Consider the following 20650-nt stretch of genomic DNA (forward strand, 5'->3'; position numbering starts at 1 on the left):
AGTCGTCTTCAAAATCAACCTTGTTGATCGCCTGGGAGAATTATCGACTCGATTTCTAAATTGCCAAACAACACGTACTTCTACGTGTGTCGTCCATCACATATTCGCAAAAAAAGCTAATCCTCGAGTCAGTTCTCATCCCGAAGGAAACCTCCATGTGTAGCACTGACCAAAAACCAAGTTTAAATATCTTCTCAGGCACTGGCCGACTGAATTTCAGAACTACCAGGCAACATACACTACTACATGTGTCATTACTCATTCCCAATAAAGGAATTAACCCTCGGGTCAGTTTTCTCCTTAATGAACGCTTGGAAGTCGCTTCGTTTGGTATTGACCTTTCACAGAAATTCGTAGAAATTCTTTATACAATTTATATTTAAATGTCGACAGTAAAAAAATACCTAATATTTCACATTTCTTAAAAAAAATCACGAAAGACTACTCTTTTTATAAAACTGTATATGTTAACCTAAGAATGAGTGCCTTTAGCATTCTATTTGTTTCGACAAACTTTCGCTCAGCCAGCTTCAATCCTGCACCAAAATAAAATAAATATAATTACAAATAAAACAACATAGTTTCTCATAAAAAAATGACAATATTTCACGTCTGATACAAAAGAAATATACATAAAAGGATTCAGGAAGAAAAATAAATTAAGAAGACATAACTCTATACATTTGCCAGAAAAACGTATAAAAAGAACACAAAATATATAGTTACATCTATTAGTGCGTTTCCGTTTTTATTAGGTATATCGTCATATATACTTCGTTACTTTTAATTCACTATTAAGTAGAAGAACTAATAACGACTTATATCCAAGGTATCATTATCGTCCCTCAGTTATTTATTTATCTTCGCTCCATTAAGATACTATTTGCTTACTTGATAGGAAATTTAACACAATGAGCGTTGTTCTAGATACATAGTACGCTGTATTCATGTTAAGGTGTGCGATTTTGTGATTTATGAATTTCGATCCAATGAAAACTGATTTAATCCTCTGAAACAATTTGTGTAGTTATTGCATAGTTTCGTCGTACTCTCATCTCCCTTCATTGCTTTATTGCTATTTAGTTTTACTCTACTCTTGTTTTATCATTTAGTCAATGTATAAATTTCTACTTGTATAATAAACTTTTCTAAAAATATGTTGAGTCCAGTCCACTAATTTCTATGTAAATATAATTCATATTTCCACTTTTTCAATTATATATTCTTTTGTTATTGTGTTTGCATGGATGTACGAGTGTTTGTAGGTTTATGAAGTTTCACTTTATTATCCTTGTTTAATTTTAACAGCAGCAACTATCTGTCGAATTTACCCTTTTATTTACACCTACTTCAGCTATAGGTACCAGTATCTATCAGGAATTGTTTGACTTTGGTTGTTTGTTTTCTTTGTCCTATTTGCTATTTGAAAAGTTATGGTTTCGCGTGGCTCAAGCAAGTATCACGCAATTTAGTTTTACGCTAGATGACTTCATGTGGAGCCTCGTTAAGGTTCACAAAGCAGCTTTGATCTGTTTGCTGTTGTTCGGTGTTAGGGTTCAGTTCATTTCAGTCCTTTTTCCGCCTCCGATACGTCTCATTTGGCATGCATAGAGATTGGTACTTTGGATTTTGTTTGACATATTCAGAAAATTGATCTGAAAAGAAAAATGTTCAAAACTTCATCAGAAACAATGATCAATCACCTGAAATTTGAAACAGCCAACTACTCATTATGGATTTATAAGTTGAGGCTTTATTTGGCTTACAGACTATAATTAAAAATACTATATAATTTTACAACACTGGTCAACGGTCGTTACAAAAAATATTCATTACCAAAGGGCTGATGTGAATTCCCCATACTGCTCCATAATGATCCAGACAGTGTTTAGCGCACACACAGAACGCAATTAATGGACTGTTTTTAAAATTATAATTTGGCAGATATGAGATATGACCCGAACTATAACTAACTAGATCGGTTGAAAAAGAGAAATTTGGCAGCTTTTACAAAATTAAATTTCAAAACCACCCTCACTTATTTTAAATAAAACATTGAAAAAAGAGACTTAATGTCAACGAATCTTGTAAGTTCTAGTTCGGGCCATAATGACGAGTGTTGCCGTTTTAATAAAGAAAATTATTGAAATCGATCCGGAAGTTCCTGAAGAAAATGAGTGAGTTCCCGAGAAAACGGTCGGTATATAAGCCTTCTCTCTCGCCCCCTTCTTCGGAATCTTAATTATCCCCTCTTTCCACTCACCCGGAAAGATCTTCGATTCATGGAATTCGTGGAAGGTTTTGTGGAGATATAATCAAGATCGGCGGCCTTACTCCTTCTTTACTCCGTTTGAATGCGTTGACGACGAAGATTATTTTGCAATTTTTAAGTGCGTATGGAGGTTGTGTTTTGTGTTTTGCAATGGAGTTGTAGAAGTCCACCATCACACTTTTTTCCTGGTGAAAGGCGGGATGGGGCTCGTCAGCAGCTCTATTTAAACACAGGGGATCTCTCTCCAGACAACATTGTCGAAGAGATGCTGAGGAATGATGACAGATGGAACCGTGTTGCCCATTAGGTTCGGGTCCTTCTCGTTGCTAAGAAAATAGAGCTCGACTGGTGGAGGAGGGCAGGGGTTCCTTGAACTAACAGTTCCCTACCTCCTCTCCCCTCCTGTTGGTGAAAGAAATGCCCTAATTTAAAGGCTCCGCAAGGCGGGAGAGTTCGGGGACTAGCCCGAAGTAATGTGACAAACGGTTCCAGGCTAGCTCTCTGACGATGGGGAGGTGTTTAGTTGGTAGTCCGTACCGAACCGTGAGTCAACACTGTGTGCGTAAATGCATTCACCTACCCTACCTAAAAAAAAGTTACTATTTAAGAAAGCTTCCGCCATCAACGCAATGGTGAAACTTCTTGTGTTATAGCATAGACTTCGCTGAACTTCTGTAACTTTAACGAAACTCACCTACGATCGAAGCCATTAACAGAGCTCTCAGCTCCCTACATTTATCGATTCGTCTCCACGTTTTCACACTCAGGACCCAGAATTTACGCTGACACAAAAAAAAATAAAAAAGTTTGCTTGATTTCCGCTATCAAAATTGTTCTTTAAACCGCCGCTAGTCAGCTCGTAGACTAAAATCCGAACGGACGTCGTGACATCTAGCTAACAGAAGCAGAAGCAACTGCAACTTTAATGATCCTTGCGAGTAGAGACGAAATTGATGGCGCTTAAACTCCTATTTCATGACAAATTTAACACCTAAACACATCTGGGTGCAGATTGGGTAAACCACACCCAGATTTATATTATATCATTTTGTCATTTACTGTTAACCTTTCGCCACAAAGAATGGGATCTGTTACAGAGGACCGATCTGTCAATGTAGTTGTATGACGCAAATGTTGTATTGCACATGCCACACACAGCGCGATTTGTTGCAGCGATCCAGTTTAGATGTTCAGTGCAATGAGCCAAGGTGCGGAGATGCTAATAGAAAAGAATTGAATTGCTATGAAAAATTAGTAAAATCCCAGAAATTGGAATTGTTTATGAATTATTTTCCATAACAAATTATTAACCTTTCCCTCGTTTCAATTGGTATTCTTCAATTCACTGTGCGCTCTTCAATTTTAGGCTTTTGCAATTCTTTGAAAATTTCTCAAGACAAATAAAATTACCAGAAAACCTCTCTTCGTGTGGTTGCTGTTCACATCGAAAACGATCGTATTTTCCTTTCCTGTTTATCTCATACACCTAACACTGGCTTTTTCTTCTATTAAATTGAAGTGCTAAAAAAGAAGGGGTGCCGCCTCGTCTGAACAACTCATTTTTAGGTTGAGTAAGGAAGTGGTTAGCCAGCCAAATTTTAAATGGTTAAGATGATTATATCCTTTATTGACTACGAATTTGCTGAAAAGCGATATAGTATTTCATGGATTTCAGTGTTTCCTTTTTCTGAAACTAAAGAAGAGGACAGTTGGCCCCCGGAATATTGTATTTGTTTTTTTCACCAAATTCTTTAGCCAATAACGGAAATAATCTTGTCAGTGATCAGAATTGATACATTTGTATGTTGACTTGAACATGAAAAAGAAATATATTTTAATGTGGTGTGGCTCAATTTGTTACAAAATGCTATCTTAATCGCAGAACAATCGTTTCTTTTCCAGCATGACGACGATTCTAAGTATACTCCTTTCTTGACACAAGAATGGTTTCAAATAATAAAAAACTTGTTGTTTCTTTTCCGTTGGTCTAGATATTTATTCTTGCAAAAACCGATATTTTGGGAACCACTTGTTCCCTTCATCAGTGCTAACAAGTCTGAACTTTCCGCAACCACTTGTTCCCTTCATCAGTGCTAACAAGTCTGGACTTTCGGGAACCACTTGTTCCCTTCATCAGTGCTAACAAGTCCACTTGTCCACTTGTTCCCTTCATCAGTGCTAACAAGTCTTGACGGTGGTTCCCGAAATATCGGTTTTTGCAAGAATAAATATCTACACCAACGAAAAAGAAACAGCAAGTTTTTTATTATGTCAGATAATTAATCGTTGGAAACACCGCATAATTACACTCAGACAAAAATGGTTATTGTATAATGTCCCGCACCGACGATATATGCAGTCTGGATGCACATGTATAAGATTGGCTTGAACTTCTTGCTAATAAACAATGCACCTCCACAAAAAATTATTTCGGGGGAGCATTGTAAGCAACTAGGAACGAAATATTCCGCGATATGGTTTAATACCTTGCCAATTTTATGCATCGCTATTTTGCAGCTGTAATTGCACACCCAACATTAAAATTAAAATAGAAGTTCGAATTTGGTTGATTTCTATTAGAAATTTTTCATTTTCCTTACTATGACAATACTTTTGTTGCACTCAGTTATTCACTTTCCTTGTATGACCTTTATTACGTGAGAATAAATGGTTTAATCTTTTCATTATATCGTCTCAGCTTCCCTCCGGAAACAGAATGAGGACCTACTAGTCAAGCTGAAGGATGCCTTAAATAAGTATAAGACCCAGAAGGACTTAATCTTAGTGGACAAATAAAACGGCATGATTTTCGTAGAAGGCGACGCCATGTGTCGCCGTTGCAGTTAAACCTGGCAATAAGAAGCAGACCCCAGTAGCCTCGGAGGAAAAAGGTGATTTAATTTCATTTAATCATTTTTACTCAAAATTTATAAGAAATATTCGATGCCGCGACCGATCGCTTCCTATATGCAAAGACTTAGAGTGGTGAATTAAGGATTCATTAAAGTATTCTTTCCTTGGCGTAGAAGACGACTAAAAAGGATAGAAATTTGTAGGCCACATTTATGCTTCAAAAATGGAAACCACACGTCGGAGATGGACTAATTTATCGGCTATGATCTTTTGCTTTCGTTAACGGACACAAATTGGATTCTGAAATATGTTTACATCCCCGGGTATAAAGGTATCAACGCAGCCTGCCCTAGGAAGAATTAAATAAACTGATCTGGAACGCAAATCCAATCATATCGGTACATCGCGATCGGCAGTAGATGAACAGAACAAAAGATACCCCAATGTCGGTCTCGAAAAACATCATTACTTAGTGGCCGCTTACCTTCGCTTGAATGTGAACATGACGAGATCGAATTCCAGTACCATGACAAATCCTGTGAAGTGCAGCGTCAAAAGGAAATTTACTATTGCATTGGTCAGGGACGCAAATGTTAACGATTTTAGAATCGAACAGTTCATCACGGAGGAACTTGCAGGTGGTCGCAAATTTCTCGATAGTCCGATCAGGAACAACAGCGATGACAAGTAGGTTAAAAGGTTAGAAGGTCACTCCATCAATACGATTCTCAATTGGAAAACATCCATCCGATGAAGTTGCACTTTTCGTGGATGAAATAACTAGCCGCTGTAACATGTGGACGCAAACTTCTCCTTCAAACATTGACATCTTCAACGCACTCAAGCAAAATAACAGCCTTGACCGTCTGTCGTATAGCTCATGCAGAGCTGCTACTTCCACTTCCCCGCAATCCCTAAGAATTGAAAATATTTCCCAGCGAGGAAGAAAGTAATAATAACAATAATAAAGGAATAAGATTCCGAAGAAGGGCATTTTGCGTATGATAATCAGAAAAGTGTTTACGTACTCATGACTGAGAGAAAATTTAATCGGTACCGCTGTATCCTTCTGTACTAACCACATTAACACCTTATGGATGATTTTCTGGGCGAATCATCTAAATCTCCCCGACTCGAAAAAGATTCGAATTGAAAATAAATACATACCAACAAAACCAAAATAATCAATCTAACAAGTCATGGCACCCTTCCTGTTTGCCAAGGTCTGTCATTCGGTGTTTTGTAAAAAATCTGAAATTGCAACTATCTCGACACCAATTTCAAGCTACGGTTGTTCCACTCCAACGTTCTCTTTGTGCTGATGTATGAACGAACAACGATACGGTTACTCCAGTTTCAACCTCTACAGATCATTATAGAACAGTGTACGGAGTTTAGATCCCTTTAACTTCAAGACAGCATCCGCATCGATCACATTCTTGACCAAAAGGTATGTTGAGCTTCGTTGGACCATGACATCTTCCGTCTCAACACCCCGTCTGCACTGATGATATTCACTTGGCCTTGCTGGTTCTGAATTTGAAGACAAGAAGGGCTGGAAATCGCGCTCTTTCCATCTGCGTCCATTGACCTAGAGCATCAAAGGCGCCAATCAATTTGTAGATCTGACTAGTATTGTTTTTGTCGAAGGTGACACCGAACTCTATGTCGCCCAACGCATTAACAGCACTAGACCCGGCATTATGTCCGAAATATCAAATCCAGATACACAACATCGAATTAAAGGTGCCCTCTCTGTGCTGCTATATGGGAACAGGACATGGAAAGTGCCCACCACAACTAGAACTAAGGCGGCATGCAGGCAAGCTACCTACAAATGTGTTGGTTAGAGGGTGGAAGGTAAGAAAGAGCAACAACGCTGGTTGTGCTATACAAAGGAATTTACTGTTGCAGGATGGCGGACCAGTGTTGCGTTAGAAACATATGACGCTGTGCAATAAAGCACAAGTTGAAGAAAGGTCTGAAATTGCTTAGATCAAAGTTCAAAGGTATCCGAGGAAACATCTAGTAATTATAAGCAACTGGTAAGCGTACAATGCTTTGAAAAGTTGCAAATAATTTAGTACTCAAAAGGCTACCTCCAACTGAAACGTGTATAATACACTTTTTGCCACCTTTTGAAGTATTATCTGTCATTGTGATTGAGAGACACCAACTTCCCCCACCACCAAAAAAAATATATCCAATCAATAAACGTCCAACAGTCATCATCATCAACGGCGCAACAACCGGTATCCCGTCTAGGCCTGCCTTAATAAGGAACTCCAGACATCCCGGTTTTGCGCCGAGGTCCACCAATTCGATATCCCTAAAAGCTGTCTGGCGTCCTGACCTACGCCATCGCTCCATCTTAGGCAGGGTCTGCCTCGTCTTCTTTTTCTACCATAGATATTGCCCTTATAGACTTTCCGGGTGGGATCATCCTCATCCATACGGATTAAGTGACCCGCCCACCGTAACCTATTGAGCCGGATTTTATCCACAACGGGACGGTCATGGTATCACTCATAGATTTCGTCATTGTGTAGGCTACGGAATCGTCCATCCTCATGTAGGGGGCCAAAAATTCTTCGGAGGATTCTTCTCTCGAACGCGGCCAAGAGTTCGCAATTTTTCTTGCTAAGAACCCAAGTTTCCGAGGAATACATGAGGACTGGCAAGATCATAGTCTTGTACAATAAGAGCTTCGACCCTATGGTGAGACGTTTCGAGCGGAACAGTCTTTGTAAGCTAAAATAGGCTCTGTTGGCTGACAACAATCGTGCGCGGATTTCGTCATCGTAGCTGTTATCGGTTGTGATTTTCGACCCTAGATAGGAGAAATTGTCAACGGTCTCAAAGTTGTATTCTCCTATCCTTATTCTTCGTGTTTGTGTTTGACCAGTGCGGTTTGATGTTGTTGGTTGATTCGTCTTCGGTGCTGACGTTGCCACCATATATTTTGTCTTGCCTTCAAGACAAGCCCAAGATCTCGCGCCGCCTGCTCGATCTGGATGAAGGCAGTTTGTACGTCTCGGGTGGTTCTTCCCATGATGTCGATATCGTCAGCATAGACCAGTAGTTGGGTGGACTTGAAGAGGATCGTACCTCTTGCATTTACCTCAGCATCACGGATCATTTTCTCGAGGGCCAGGTTAAGAGGACGCATGATAGGGCATCCCCTTGTCGTAGACCGTTGTTGATGTCGAATGTTCTGGCCTCGCACATTGGTCAGGGTGAGCCTAGTCAGTCTCATTAATTGCATCGGGATACCGAATTCTCTCATGGCCGTGTACAGTTTTACCCTGGCTATGCTATCATAGGCGGCTTTAAAGTCGATGAACAGATGGTGCAACTGTTGTCCATATTCCCACTATTCCCACAGTTTTTCCATCGCTCCCCGCAGAGAGAAAATCTGATCTGTTGCTGATTTGCCGGAAGTGAAACCTCTTTGGTATGGCCAATGATGTTCTGGGCGTATGGGGCTATCCGGCCTAGCAAGATAGTGGAGAATATCTTATAGATGGTACTCAGCAACGTGATACCTCTATAATTGCTGCACTGTGTGATATCTCCCTTTTTATGCATGAGACAGATAATGCCTCGTTGCCATACCTTGAGCACAAGTTGATGAACCACTTGGTGTAACTGGTCGCTTCCATATTTAACCAATTCGGCTGTAATTCCATCGGCTCCTGGCGACTTATGATTTTTTAGACGATGAATTGCACGGACTGTTTCTCCTAAACTTGGTGGTGGCAGTATTTGTCCGTCGTCTTCAGTTGGCTGGGCCTCCAACTCGCCGATGTTCTGGTTGTTCAGTAGCTCATCAAAGTACTCAACCCATCGCTCTAATATGTCCATTCTGTCGGAAATTAGATTTCCCTCTTTGTCTCGGCAGGATGAGCATCGGGGTGTATAAGGCTTCATCCTGCTGACTTGTTGGTAAAACTTCCGCGCCTGGTGCGGTTGCTCCCTGTACTTTTCCAGTTCACAGACTTATTGGTTCACCCAGGCTTCCTTTTTCCGTCTGTGAAGTCGCTTCTCCGCTCGTCGGAGTTCGTGATAAGTCTCTGCGCGTGCCCGCGTTCTTTGATAATGCAACATTACTCGGTATGCGGCATTCTTCCGTTCCGTTGCTAGCTTACATTCATCGTCAAACCAGCCGTTCCGACTCCTTTTGCGGCTGGGGCCAAGTATGTTTGTGGCCGTATCAATGATAACGTTCTTCAGGTGATTGTGAAGATCATTCGTTAATGCTTCATCTCCAGGTCCTCTGTTGACTGCAGTTATTGCGGCATCCGTTTCCCTCTTATAGGTGTCGCGGAGGGCTGTGTTGTGGATGGCTTGGGGGCTGGGGGGTCCAATAGTATCAAACAGAAACCACCTCACTACTACTAAACTTATACAGTAGAAACGAGAAATCAATTATGGGGAATGCAAAATAAAGAAAATTAATTCTGAGGACTGACAAATTTATATGAATTAGTCAGGAATCGGTGTACGAATTATCGGGATTCTACTGTAATGGTCTTATGAACTTTTGACTGAAATTCATGCAAATTACAGCGCAAAACAGACATCAATAACGTGGTACATTCACTGTATTCTAAATTATATTTGGAAGATAGGTTGTAAAGACATTAAATTAACTTCCTCACGATTCTCCTCTTCAAGTGCGCAACTGCATTGTGCCGCTTTGTATGCATTGATAAAAATAAACTTAGAATTAGTGGTCTGTTAATTCCAGCACTATTTTTCTTGACTCAATTTTGCATAAAAATTTTAAATGTCCATAATCACATTTGTTATCAGTCTATTATATTTGTAAGAAGCATAATAAAGGATAAATAGCTTTTGTCTGATTTTTATTTCCTTAATTTGTTTTATTGCAAATTACAGAAAGTTGCATATCCTATACAGATCCCCATTGTGCAAACAACAACAATGGAAAATTTCACAAATTTCCTTGATTCCCGAATGTAGACAAAAAAAACTTTGGTAACTTCCGCCAGACATCCCGATTTTGCGAGATCCACCAGTTCCATATCCTTAAAAGTTGTCTGGCATCCTGGACCAACGACATCCCTCCATATCCGTCTTCTTTTTCTACTGTAGACATTGCCCTTATAGATTTTCAGGGCTGAATCATCTTCACTCATATGGACTAAGTGACCCGTCCACCGCAACCTATTTAGCTGGATTTTATCCACAACCAGGAGGGACGTGGTGTTGTTCATAAATTTTGTCGTTATAAACGCTTCGGAAACTTCCATCCTCATGTAGCGAGCCAAGAATTATTTAGAGGATTCTCCTCTCGAACGCAGCTAAAAGTTCGCAATTTTTCTTGCTGAGAACCCAAGTCTCCGAGGAATACAACAACACTGGCAAGGTCATTATCCCCCACTACCCGGTTGAATTTGGCAAAATATGTTTTTCAAAATCGAGCAAATCCACAGAATCATCTCTGAAATTAAATCTACTCTGGAAAAGTGAAAATTCTTCACATTAATATTTCCTGACATCACGCAGGCGTTCGGCACAAACGCCTAGTGAATAAAATAAAAAAATAATCCGTAAGGAAAAGCTCGGATTTTTGAAATCTTTTCTTGCCGAACGCAAATGCAAGTAAGGCACAAAACCTTTAGTTCTTGAGACCATCATATATCTATGTACAAATAGGAATCCCCCTTAGGAAGTGTCCTGGGCTTCGTGCTGTACCTTATTTACACTTAAGTGTAGTCTGATAATCTCGACATCTGCCAACGATACAGAAACCCTCCGGAATCCAATACACAAACTGCTACAAATATGTTCAACATTCATTTAAAAAAAATGAGTAGTGGTTTAAAGTGTGGAAAGTAAAGGTGAAGGAAGGCAAAAGTTGCCAAATTACCATTACACTGAAAAAGATAGATCCATAAGAGTGAATGAAGCTCCCAGCTCAGCGATATCAAATACCTCGGCGCGTATCTCGATCGAGGGCTAATATGAAAGAATCACATCGAAGCCAAAAATAACAACTAAATCTCAAAACAAGGAGCGACTAAAGTGCAAACTCTTAGTCTACGAAGCCATTTTAAATCTACCTGGGCTTACGGAATTCAATTCTGTGAATCAACGAATTTTTCAAATATTGAGCAACTACAACGAGCAAAATCAAAAATATTTTGAACGATAACCGATGTTCCGTGGTACCTGGAGAACTTGAAAATTCCCAAGGACTTGAAAATTCTGTTCAGAGAAAAATTGCTAGTTCAATAGACAGGTTTAAAATAAGCTGCTAAATCACCCGAATATACTAGAGTACCAGCTTGCTGACTTATCCTAAACTGCATTGATTAATGCGAAACAAGTAGAAAATTGAAAGTCAGTTGTTGAAAAGCAGAAAATTCAACCAAACGATGTACGAAATTAGATAAACCCCAGATGGCAGCAAATCTTCGGGATTGCGAAAATAGTTTGCTAGCGAAACGTGAACAGCATCTTTACGACTTTTGGCTATCGGTTTCTAGAGAATGTATACGGTCCCCGAAAACAGTACCCGCCCCTAAAAGGTTCGTTGCCGCCAACTTGAGCAAGAGTTCCAGCACTACAAGCTGGACATTCCTCCCCCTCTTTCTTTCGACACTGTGCTATTTTTCTCCAGAGAGCCTGGGTCTGGCAGACGCGAACGAATGCTTATGGCAACTGCATGGGAGTCAGGTCCGAACAGGATAATGACTGCGAAATTCAGGCCCAAAAAGAAAAATATTTCAAGAGTACAGTGCTTTGGAACAACGAAACCTTCCTTTATACAAACGCTAAAGAAGAACTGATTATGATCCAAAAAAGACTCCCCGAAAGTAGAATCGCGATTATGATGGGTATCTGAATACCGAAATGAGCTCTAACAACACATTGCTGAGGGAAACAGTCTTGAGGACAGTAACCAACCGTTTCGTCATTGATGGAACATTGTTTGAGCGCAGAGCCTGCCACAAGACCAGTTGAGTTTCAACTGAGCAATCAGATCGACCAAGAACAAGAAGAGCACTGATCATAACATGATGATCGCTTACCCCCGATTGCATGTTACAACCACTTCTCCTTGCGGAGTTAGAAAGATATCGACAAAAGTTTAACACCGACCGCCTGGTAAACTTCGGAAAGTTGCAAGTGGATCTACGAGCGTAAGGAATTCTACTTGGCTATATTATAACATTTTCTGTTTATAGATCCATCCAATTGTCGAATGATGACTTGTAAACAATTATTTAATTATAGTATGAAAAAGTCAGAAGCTTCAAATATTAATGAGAAATTGGACCCCTTAGAGGAATACCTCCTGAATTTCGGACCATTTTCAAACGAGGGTACAATCAAAATAAAGAGCACACATTCGCGGCTCAATCTAAACTTCGTGAGCAAGGTAAAAGAGATATTTTACTAGTGTTGAAGAACACAATTTCGTCAGAAATCGAGCACAACAAGCTTTGTCTATTTGCATAGAAGTTGACCTATCAAGCAGACAATACGAAATCATAAGAAGGTATAACCCGGACATGCATCCTTACTATAATCAAATACTGCAAGCTAAACAGGATTGTTACCTTCACAAACGCTCCTTTCATGTTAGAGAAGCTGCAGCCGAAATTAATCTCCAGAATTTAATATACTACACAACTTCCAGACTGCTAACAGATCTCCAAGGAATAATGGAAACACTTCAAGAAAGGAGTTCGTTGATACCCATGTGCAAAGGGGACGTGATGGTGCATAGCAATCGCAATACATGCAAAAATTCCAATGTGATTCTCATAAAGATGCCAACTTGTTTCAAAGTTCTTTTAAGCCACTCTGCTTGATTTGTTCCACCAATAATAGAGTGCTGCAACAGAACTACGTTATTGCGACTCAATCAGAAGAAATTACTTGCATACAAAATACTGTAAAGGCAAAACACTGAAGTGAAAATCGGAGGTAAAACTTATGTGATATCTTACTCTATGATGCTAATAATGATTGATGGAAAGGTATGCAATGCTGTCACTAATACAGCATCTACAGCATGTGTGTGTGTGTGTGTATGGTGGGGGAGAAGCTACAGCTTCTGAGCTCTCAGGCCGTGTTGGCCCATTGTACTCGCCTCCCCCGTCTAACGGAATATTCCGGATTCGTTAACGTACCGCAGGATTTCCGTTAGTGGATGTGATGCAACCCGTTGCAATTGGAGAACATCGGCACCGCTTCCTCATTACAGGAGGGACACGTCACGTACCATCTTCGGTAATTCCTATTCTGAACATATGCCCAGCTAGTGAATTATGGCCTGTCAGAATGCCCACAATACACCTGCAAGTCCTCCTGCTTTTCGACAGGATGTATGTTCGGTTCCGGCAGGAAAAGTTTGGTGTGTCGAGCAGCATTTAGGCCCTGCCACCTGTCATTATGGGAAACTTGTTCCCAGTTTTTGAGATGATGATGATTCTATGTGTGGTTTGACTTCAAAAGATTTCAACTGCTTGGAAAAAAAGGACAGTTAATCCGGAAGCTTTAGGTTCTGGTCTGTGAATCTTACATGCCAGAATTCGTCTCTTCGAATCTGTACTGCATTTAGCCTAAAAACGACCTTTTAAAGAGCTTACTATACAAAGTCAATTCAAGAGGAAGAAAAAGACTCTACTCATGGCATCCCATGGTCCTAACAGATCACAAAATACTAATATGGATCCGAGATTATTGAGAAAGCTCTCTTGCCGATAGGTCAATTATCGGGAGAAGCAACAGAAGCGAGAAACAAGCACACAACGCACAACGTAATTAAACCTAATTAACACCAAAAACAGTTTTGGCCGGCTAAATTGATCAAATACCCAAGTGTGCGACGTTAAACTCCGCATCCACGATGATGACAAGCTCTAGAGGAAGAAAGAACTTCAATGCGCTTCAGCGAAATTGTTCATTGCAGCTAATGCAGTTTCCACAGAGGGAGTACCACTTACCCGCAGGAATCTGAGACCTCCTCGAAAGAGTGAAAGAAGGAGATCAGCGTTAAGATTTCGAAATCAGGCATCTAATTGAGTGCGACAATTAGAGGTGTATTTGCGTGCTTCTTGCTATCGAAAAAATAATAGCTAAAATAATCCTAAAATCAAAGAACACCTTAAAAGCTTAATTGACAGAAATCAGGCTGACTGCGGCTCTGAATCTTCTCGCGCTGACCAAATTAACCCCAGCAGAATGTTACTAAAGACAAACACTGACAAAACTAAGGTTTGATTGGCTGTGGCATTACTCGAATTTGCATTAACAGGCAGAGCATTGAAGGCTTTGATCATTTTGAACGCCATCATTGCTAGAGACGATGTTGAGTTTTAATTCCTCATATGCTATTATCAACTTTGTTTGGGCATATATTTTGAAGCCTAGATACCGTATACATGGACCACCATAATTTTTTTCAAATTGTTCAGTTCAGCAGTTTCTGAGAAAAGGTCCTTAAAGTAATTGACCCCTTTCAGACCATCTCACTCCTCTCCATTGCATCCAATATCAAAACTAATATGTGCTTTGAAAAGTACTAATCGAGATTTTTCATTTGAAACTCCATATGGCTATATTCGGTGAAAGAAAACTTGCACTCATTTTTTACTCGTATGGGGACCCCCCTTACGTTCAACGTGAAGCAATATAATTCAGCACATGTGGGGGTGTTCACAATTCCAATTTTTCTACGAAATTTGATGACAGAAAGGGCAACAACTCTATTGCTGGCTATATTAACCAATGATGACCCAGAATAACCGACGAGTGGGTCGCCCTACAAACAAATGGATTCAAACAGTAAAGAAGAAGTGCAAGCTTCTCGGGAAGTTCCGAAGGGAGCTGAAACATATATATGCAAATCATTCGCGTGTGGTTGGCACTCTATGCCTCATTTAGGGATAAATGACAACCAAATATTATCATTTGTGCATAGCCAGAATGCAATTGCAAACTATATTTTAATTTGCCAGAGCAATTCAGGAAATAGCAAGTCCTTACAAAAATGTCAGGCGATGACGGCTTTACGGTTTCTTACCAGGGCAGAGGCAAATCGGCAGACGCTGCCTCACCTCTGCCCTGGGAGCAGCGTAACCGAAGCAGCTCGCAGACGTTGAGTGCTCGTTTATATAATTCGCAGAACACGACATGACTGCGAATTATATTGAGTGCAAATCCGCCTTATTGACCAGAGCTTGGCCAGAGGTGAGGCAGCGTCTGACCTCTTTCTCTCTGCCCTGATAAGAAACCGTAAAGCCGTCATCGCCTGACATTTTTGTAAAGTTTGGGTACTAAGTCCTAAACGAGGGGTCCGTGGACCAAAAAACGAGGAGTAAGTTGCTCCCCATTTGATCCCATCCAGCATTAAATTGATGCAGTTTTAGGACCCCACAATTCTCAAAAAAAAAGTCCTTACAGACCTTAACCTTCTACATCTTTGTTAATAGTAATAGGATTTACCTCCCCCCTCGGACACCACCTTGTCGTGGTGGGGGAGCCTGTAGTAGTTTACTACTACACTAAGGGTGTCCAAAAATATGAATATGGAAACGATGGATATAAACTCTCCAAGTGGTAAGAAGTCATAGACTTCGAAGCTGGTCCCTCCCACAGGAATACGAACACGAAGGCGGGAAGGAAGAGGACGTATGCGCAAGCTGCGGCCTCTGTTCTGACTGCTGCCGTGGGAGTTTCCTCCAAGGATGGCAAAATGTCAGAGGGACAATTTACCATCCTCCAGGAATGCCTGTGGAAGAAAATGATGCAGCCTGGAACGAAGCCACGATTTAACGATCAAGGTTTTCGTGATGGGCTTCTCCATTTGGAGTGCGCTGACGAGGCTGCCTTAAAGTGGCTCCAGCAGGTAATCCCAACTTTGAGTTCCGGCGGTCGCCCCAAGTTCACTATTGTGAACACTGAGCTACGCAGGACAGAACATGTCGGATGTTGGCTACCGGGCCCTCGAAGGAAGGCAGAGGACATCATCCGCTTGCTGGGTGAACAGAACCCGGACATGGACTTTGGGCACTGGAGGGTAAAGTTCATGAATGCCAGGAAGGACCAATCTACAAACGTGGAGGGCTTCAACTTGGTATTCTAACTGGACCAACAGAGTCTGAATGTGCTCAGGGGAAGTCACCATATGGTGCTCCACTTTTTCCTATATAGACTGAAATTCAGTCATATCAGGAAACTGTAGGGTAGCATCTCCATTTTGAGAGCAAAGAACAATGATGGTCTTCGACTCACACAACATAGAGCAAATTGCAGCATCTTCGGTGCGCTCTCCCACAATGGAGACGTGCGCGGAGGATAGTGCATACAGGGGCGGAACCCCCGTATGGGGGCTCGCACTGGAGAAGGAACTACAGAGTGAATCCTACCTGCTAGTAACTTCTCCTACACCTTCCAAGGAACAGGCGGAAGGAAGGGAAGCCAGAGACGTGAACGAAACTGACTTGATGCCAGTTCGAGTGATCGAATCTATGCAACCCGGACACCGCAAACCAAGTAAGGTGCTAAGTAGAAAACGGACGAACGCTCTGCGGGATGAGATGAGATCTTTCGTGGATGAGAATATGGGAATTGCGGTACTCCCAAGTACGGCTTTTCTCAGAGAAATCAATCACGAGGGGAGCGAGTCTCTGGCGGTACGGTGTGGGGGAAACCCCGTCATACGCGGACTGCCGCATACGCTTCTAACTGTTTTCCATAAGACAATAGACTAAGTTTATGTCGAAAAACATAAAGATTGGTCAAATCAACCTGCAGCATGCCAAAGCTCCCTCCTACCTGTTGGCAGCGAGAATGGCAAAGCTACAGGATTTCCCCTATATCTTTTTGGTGTAAGAACCGTGGGTTCGATTTAACAGAATCTGTGGCATTGGATCAGTAAAGGGGGCTAGGATCTTCTACGACGAAAATTCCATAAGACCGAGAGCTTGCGTCCTGATGTCAAGATGGTTAGAGGCAACTATGCTGAGACAATATTGTTCCCAGGACTTAGCTACGGTCATCATACAATACCAGATAAATGGCGAGAGGAAAAACATCATAGTTGCCTCCGCTTATTTACCCTATGATTCTTTGTATCCTCCGCCGACGCAAGAACTTAGGGATCTGGTGGCGTATGCAGAATCAAGTGGTCTCGAACTCTTAATAGGTTGCGATGCGAATGCTCAACATATTTGTTGGGGCAGTAGCAAATGCAATCCAAGAGGAGAGAAGCTATTTGATTTCATCACTTCAGCTGGTCTTATGACTGCAAACGTAGGGTGCGCCCCTACGTTCGTGGGACCGAGAAGAAGCGAAGTAATTGACCTAACAATCTGTACCCCAAAATTGTTAGAGTTTACACACTGGCGAGTGCTAGACGAGGTCTCACTGTCACATCACCGATATCTAGAATTCAATCTGACTATTGCGGGCGAACAGTCTGCAGTACAAAGATGGAACCCTAGGAAAACGGATTGGGCAAAGTTCAATGAACTTCTTGGCAATAAAGTACAGTTTCCTAGGCGACTAAGGACTCCTTTGGTGCTGGAAGATGAATTGAAAACTCTGAACTACACACTTTTAGAGTGCTATGAAGAGGCTTGTCCTATTTCCCGAGGCCGAAGCGGTAAAACGGTTCCTTGTCGGAACCGAGAACTGCAAAAACTCAGGAAATCAACCAGGCGACTTCTAAATCGTGCTTGCAAAAGCAACAAGAACGAAGACTGGTTAAATTTCAGGAACTCACAACGTGAATATAAGAGGCTCGTGAGGTGCTCGAAATGAGACTCCTTTAGAGCGTACTGTGACGAACTGGAAGGCGAAAGGGAGACTTCAAGGCTGTGCAGAGTCCTCAAAAGGGATGAGCCAGCCAAGTTTGATTCTCTTTGAAAACCCGACGGTACTTTCACGAGCTCCAGACTGGACTCAGTACAGACCCTCCTGGAAGTACACCACCCAGGGGAACGGGTGAGAGAAATGGTAGGGGGAGAGTTGACGATTCTTGCAACCCCTTCAACACGCAAGTGTTACAAGAGGAACTGGAACACTGCGAAAGCGGTTGTTACCCATGAAAAGGTGAGAGCTGCCATACTGTCCTTTGAACATTTCAAAGCACCTGGCATGGATGGCATCTATCCGGCAATGCTAAAGGAGGGTATGGAGTATTTAGAGCGACCTCTAAGAAATATTTTTCGAGGATGTCTTGCTCTGGGCTATGTGCCTTCTTCTTGGCAACAGGTTAAGGTAGTTTTCATACCGAAACCTGGGAAAGATGACTATTCTAATCCAAAGAACTTCAGACAGATCAGCTTGACTTCATTCTTGCTGAAAGGTTTGGAGAGACTGGTGGAGCGTCACATTCGTGGAAAAGCACTTAGGTCGCACCCACTTAGTGAAAACGAACATGCTTACCAACGTGGAAAGTCCTGTGAGTCTGCTCTTCATTCTTTGGTCACAAAGATAGAGGATGCAACTTTGAATGGTGAGTACGCGATGGGGGTGTTCGTGGACATTGAAGGGGCTTTTGACTGTGCGCCTTTTCAAAAACTTTGTGATGCTGCCAGAGCGCATGGTGTTGATGATGCTTTAATTAAGTGGATCGATGCTATGCTAACGCAAAGATTGCTGTGCGCTGAGGTAGGGGTCGATCGCTACCTGACTACGGAGGCAACGAAGGGCTGCCCCCAAGGAGGTGTGCTTTCGCCGCTTCTGTGGAGTATGCTGATCGACTCACTGCTATGCGAACTGCAAAATTTGCCAATACACGCTCAAGCTTATGCTGATGACGTGGCTGTACTTGCTGTTGATCGAGATCTTGGAATGGTGTCTAGGAATATACAGCGTGCCGTTGATTTGATAGACAGCTGGTGCCTTAGACATGGTTTGTCAGTTAATCCAAATAAAACCACAATGGTTTTATTCACAAAAAGGAGAAAACTGGATGGACTTTGCCTCCCTGAAATGAGGGGTACTACCCTTCAACTCTCCGAAGAAGTGAAATATCTGAGGGTCACTCTAGATAAAAAACTTCTTTGGAACAAACATGTAGAGGTAAAGATGAAACGAGCTCTCATAGCTTATGGGCTGTGCAGACGGACCTTTGCCTCGACATGGGGACTCAGGCCTCATGTGGTAATGTGGATATACGTTGCCATCATTAGGCCGATGTTCGTATATGCATCCGTAGTGTGGTGGGTTAAGGTGAGACAAAAAGGTTTTCACTGTAAACTAGCCGCACTGCAAAGAACTGTTTGTCTGGGTATCACTGGTGCCATGAGCACGACATCCGGCGCAGCTCTGAATGCACTACTCAATTTGCAGCCACTGGATATATTTATTCAAAGCACTGCAATGAGAGCAGCTCATAGGCTAATTCGATTAGATCTATGGAAAAACAACGGATGTGGGGGGGGGCACAGAGCATTGGAAGAGTTACTGGGAGGACTGAATCCAGTTCTTACAATGCCTTCCGATTCTCGTGTCCCCATACATCTGTTTGGTAGAAGATATGTAGTTACCCTGAAGCGTAGAGAGGACTGGGAAGACCCAGAGGAATGCGTGGCGGGATATACGGAAGTCTTCTACACCGATGGCTCAAAAACAGAAGAGGATTCTGGAGCCGGAGTCTACCTCTCGAATAAAAACGAGAAGTGGGCTTTTCCTTTGGGACAATATGCAACGGTTTTTCAAGCCGAAGTTTATGCGATCCTAAGGGTGGCAAACTGGGTGATTGGCGAGCGGTTGAAGGGCAGGCGCATCACAATCTGCAGTGACAGTCAAGCTGCACTGAGGGCATTGAGCAGTCCTTTGATCACCTCGAGAATCGTTCAGGAATGCAGAAACCGTTTGAACTCTATGTCTAGATTCAATACGGTGGAACTACTCTGGGTACCTGGTCACTGCGGCATAGAGGGAAATTAAATCTCGGACGCTTTAGCGAAAGAGGGGTCAATCTCTCCTATGCCGGGACCGGAGCCAGCAATTGGGGTATCAGTGGCATTGGCTAAATCTGTTTTCAAAAACTGGGAACAAGTTTCCCATAATGACAGGTGGCAGAGCCTAAATGCTGCTCGACACACCAAACTTTTCCTGCCAGAGCCCAACATACGTACCGCAAAGTTTATCCTGTCGAAAAGCAGGAGGACTTGCAGGTGTATTGTGGGCATTCTGACAGGCCATAATTCACTAGCTGGGCATATGTTCAGAATAGGAATTACCGAAGATGATACGTGTCCCTCCTGTAATGAGGAAGCGGAATCCACGGAGCATTTCCTATGTGAATGCCCCGCCTATGGACGCATCAGGCATCAGATCTTTGGTGCCGATGTCCTCCAATTGCGACGGGTAGCATCACATCCACTAACGGAAATCCTGCGATACGTTAACGAATCCGGAATATTCCGTTAGACGGGGGAGGCGAGTACAATGGGCCAACACGGCCTGAGAGCTCAGAAGCTGTAGCTTCTCCCCCACCGTACACACACACACACACAATAGGATTTACAT

General features: G+C 42.1%; 1 protein-coding gene across 1 annotated transcript in view; it reads right to left on the minus strand.

The window, feature by feature from the left end:
• Positions 1-360: 360 nt before the first annotated feature.
• LOC119656764 (lysophosphatidylcholine acyltransferase) overlaps positions 361-20650 on the minus strand; it is an 85905-nt gene continuing 65615 nt past the window's right edge. The window contains exon 10 of the mRNA XM_038063342.1: positions 361-1655. Coding sequence (XP_037919270.1) covers positions 1567-1655 — 89 coding nt within the window. The 3' untranslated portion in view covers positions 361-1566. The remainder of the gene's footprint in view (positions 1656-20650) is intronic.

The sequence above is a fragment of the Hermetia illucens genome, chromosome 5 (genome assembly GCF_905115235.1).
Source record: "Hermetia illucens chromosome 5, iHerIll2.2.curated.20191125, whole genome shotgun sequence".
NCBI classification, from domain to species: Eukaryota; Metazoa; Arthropoda; class Insecta; order Diptera; family Stratiomyidae; genus Hermetia; species Hermetia illucens.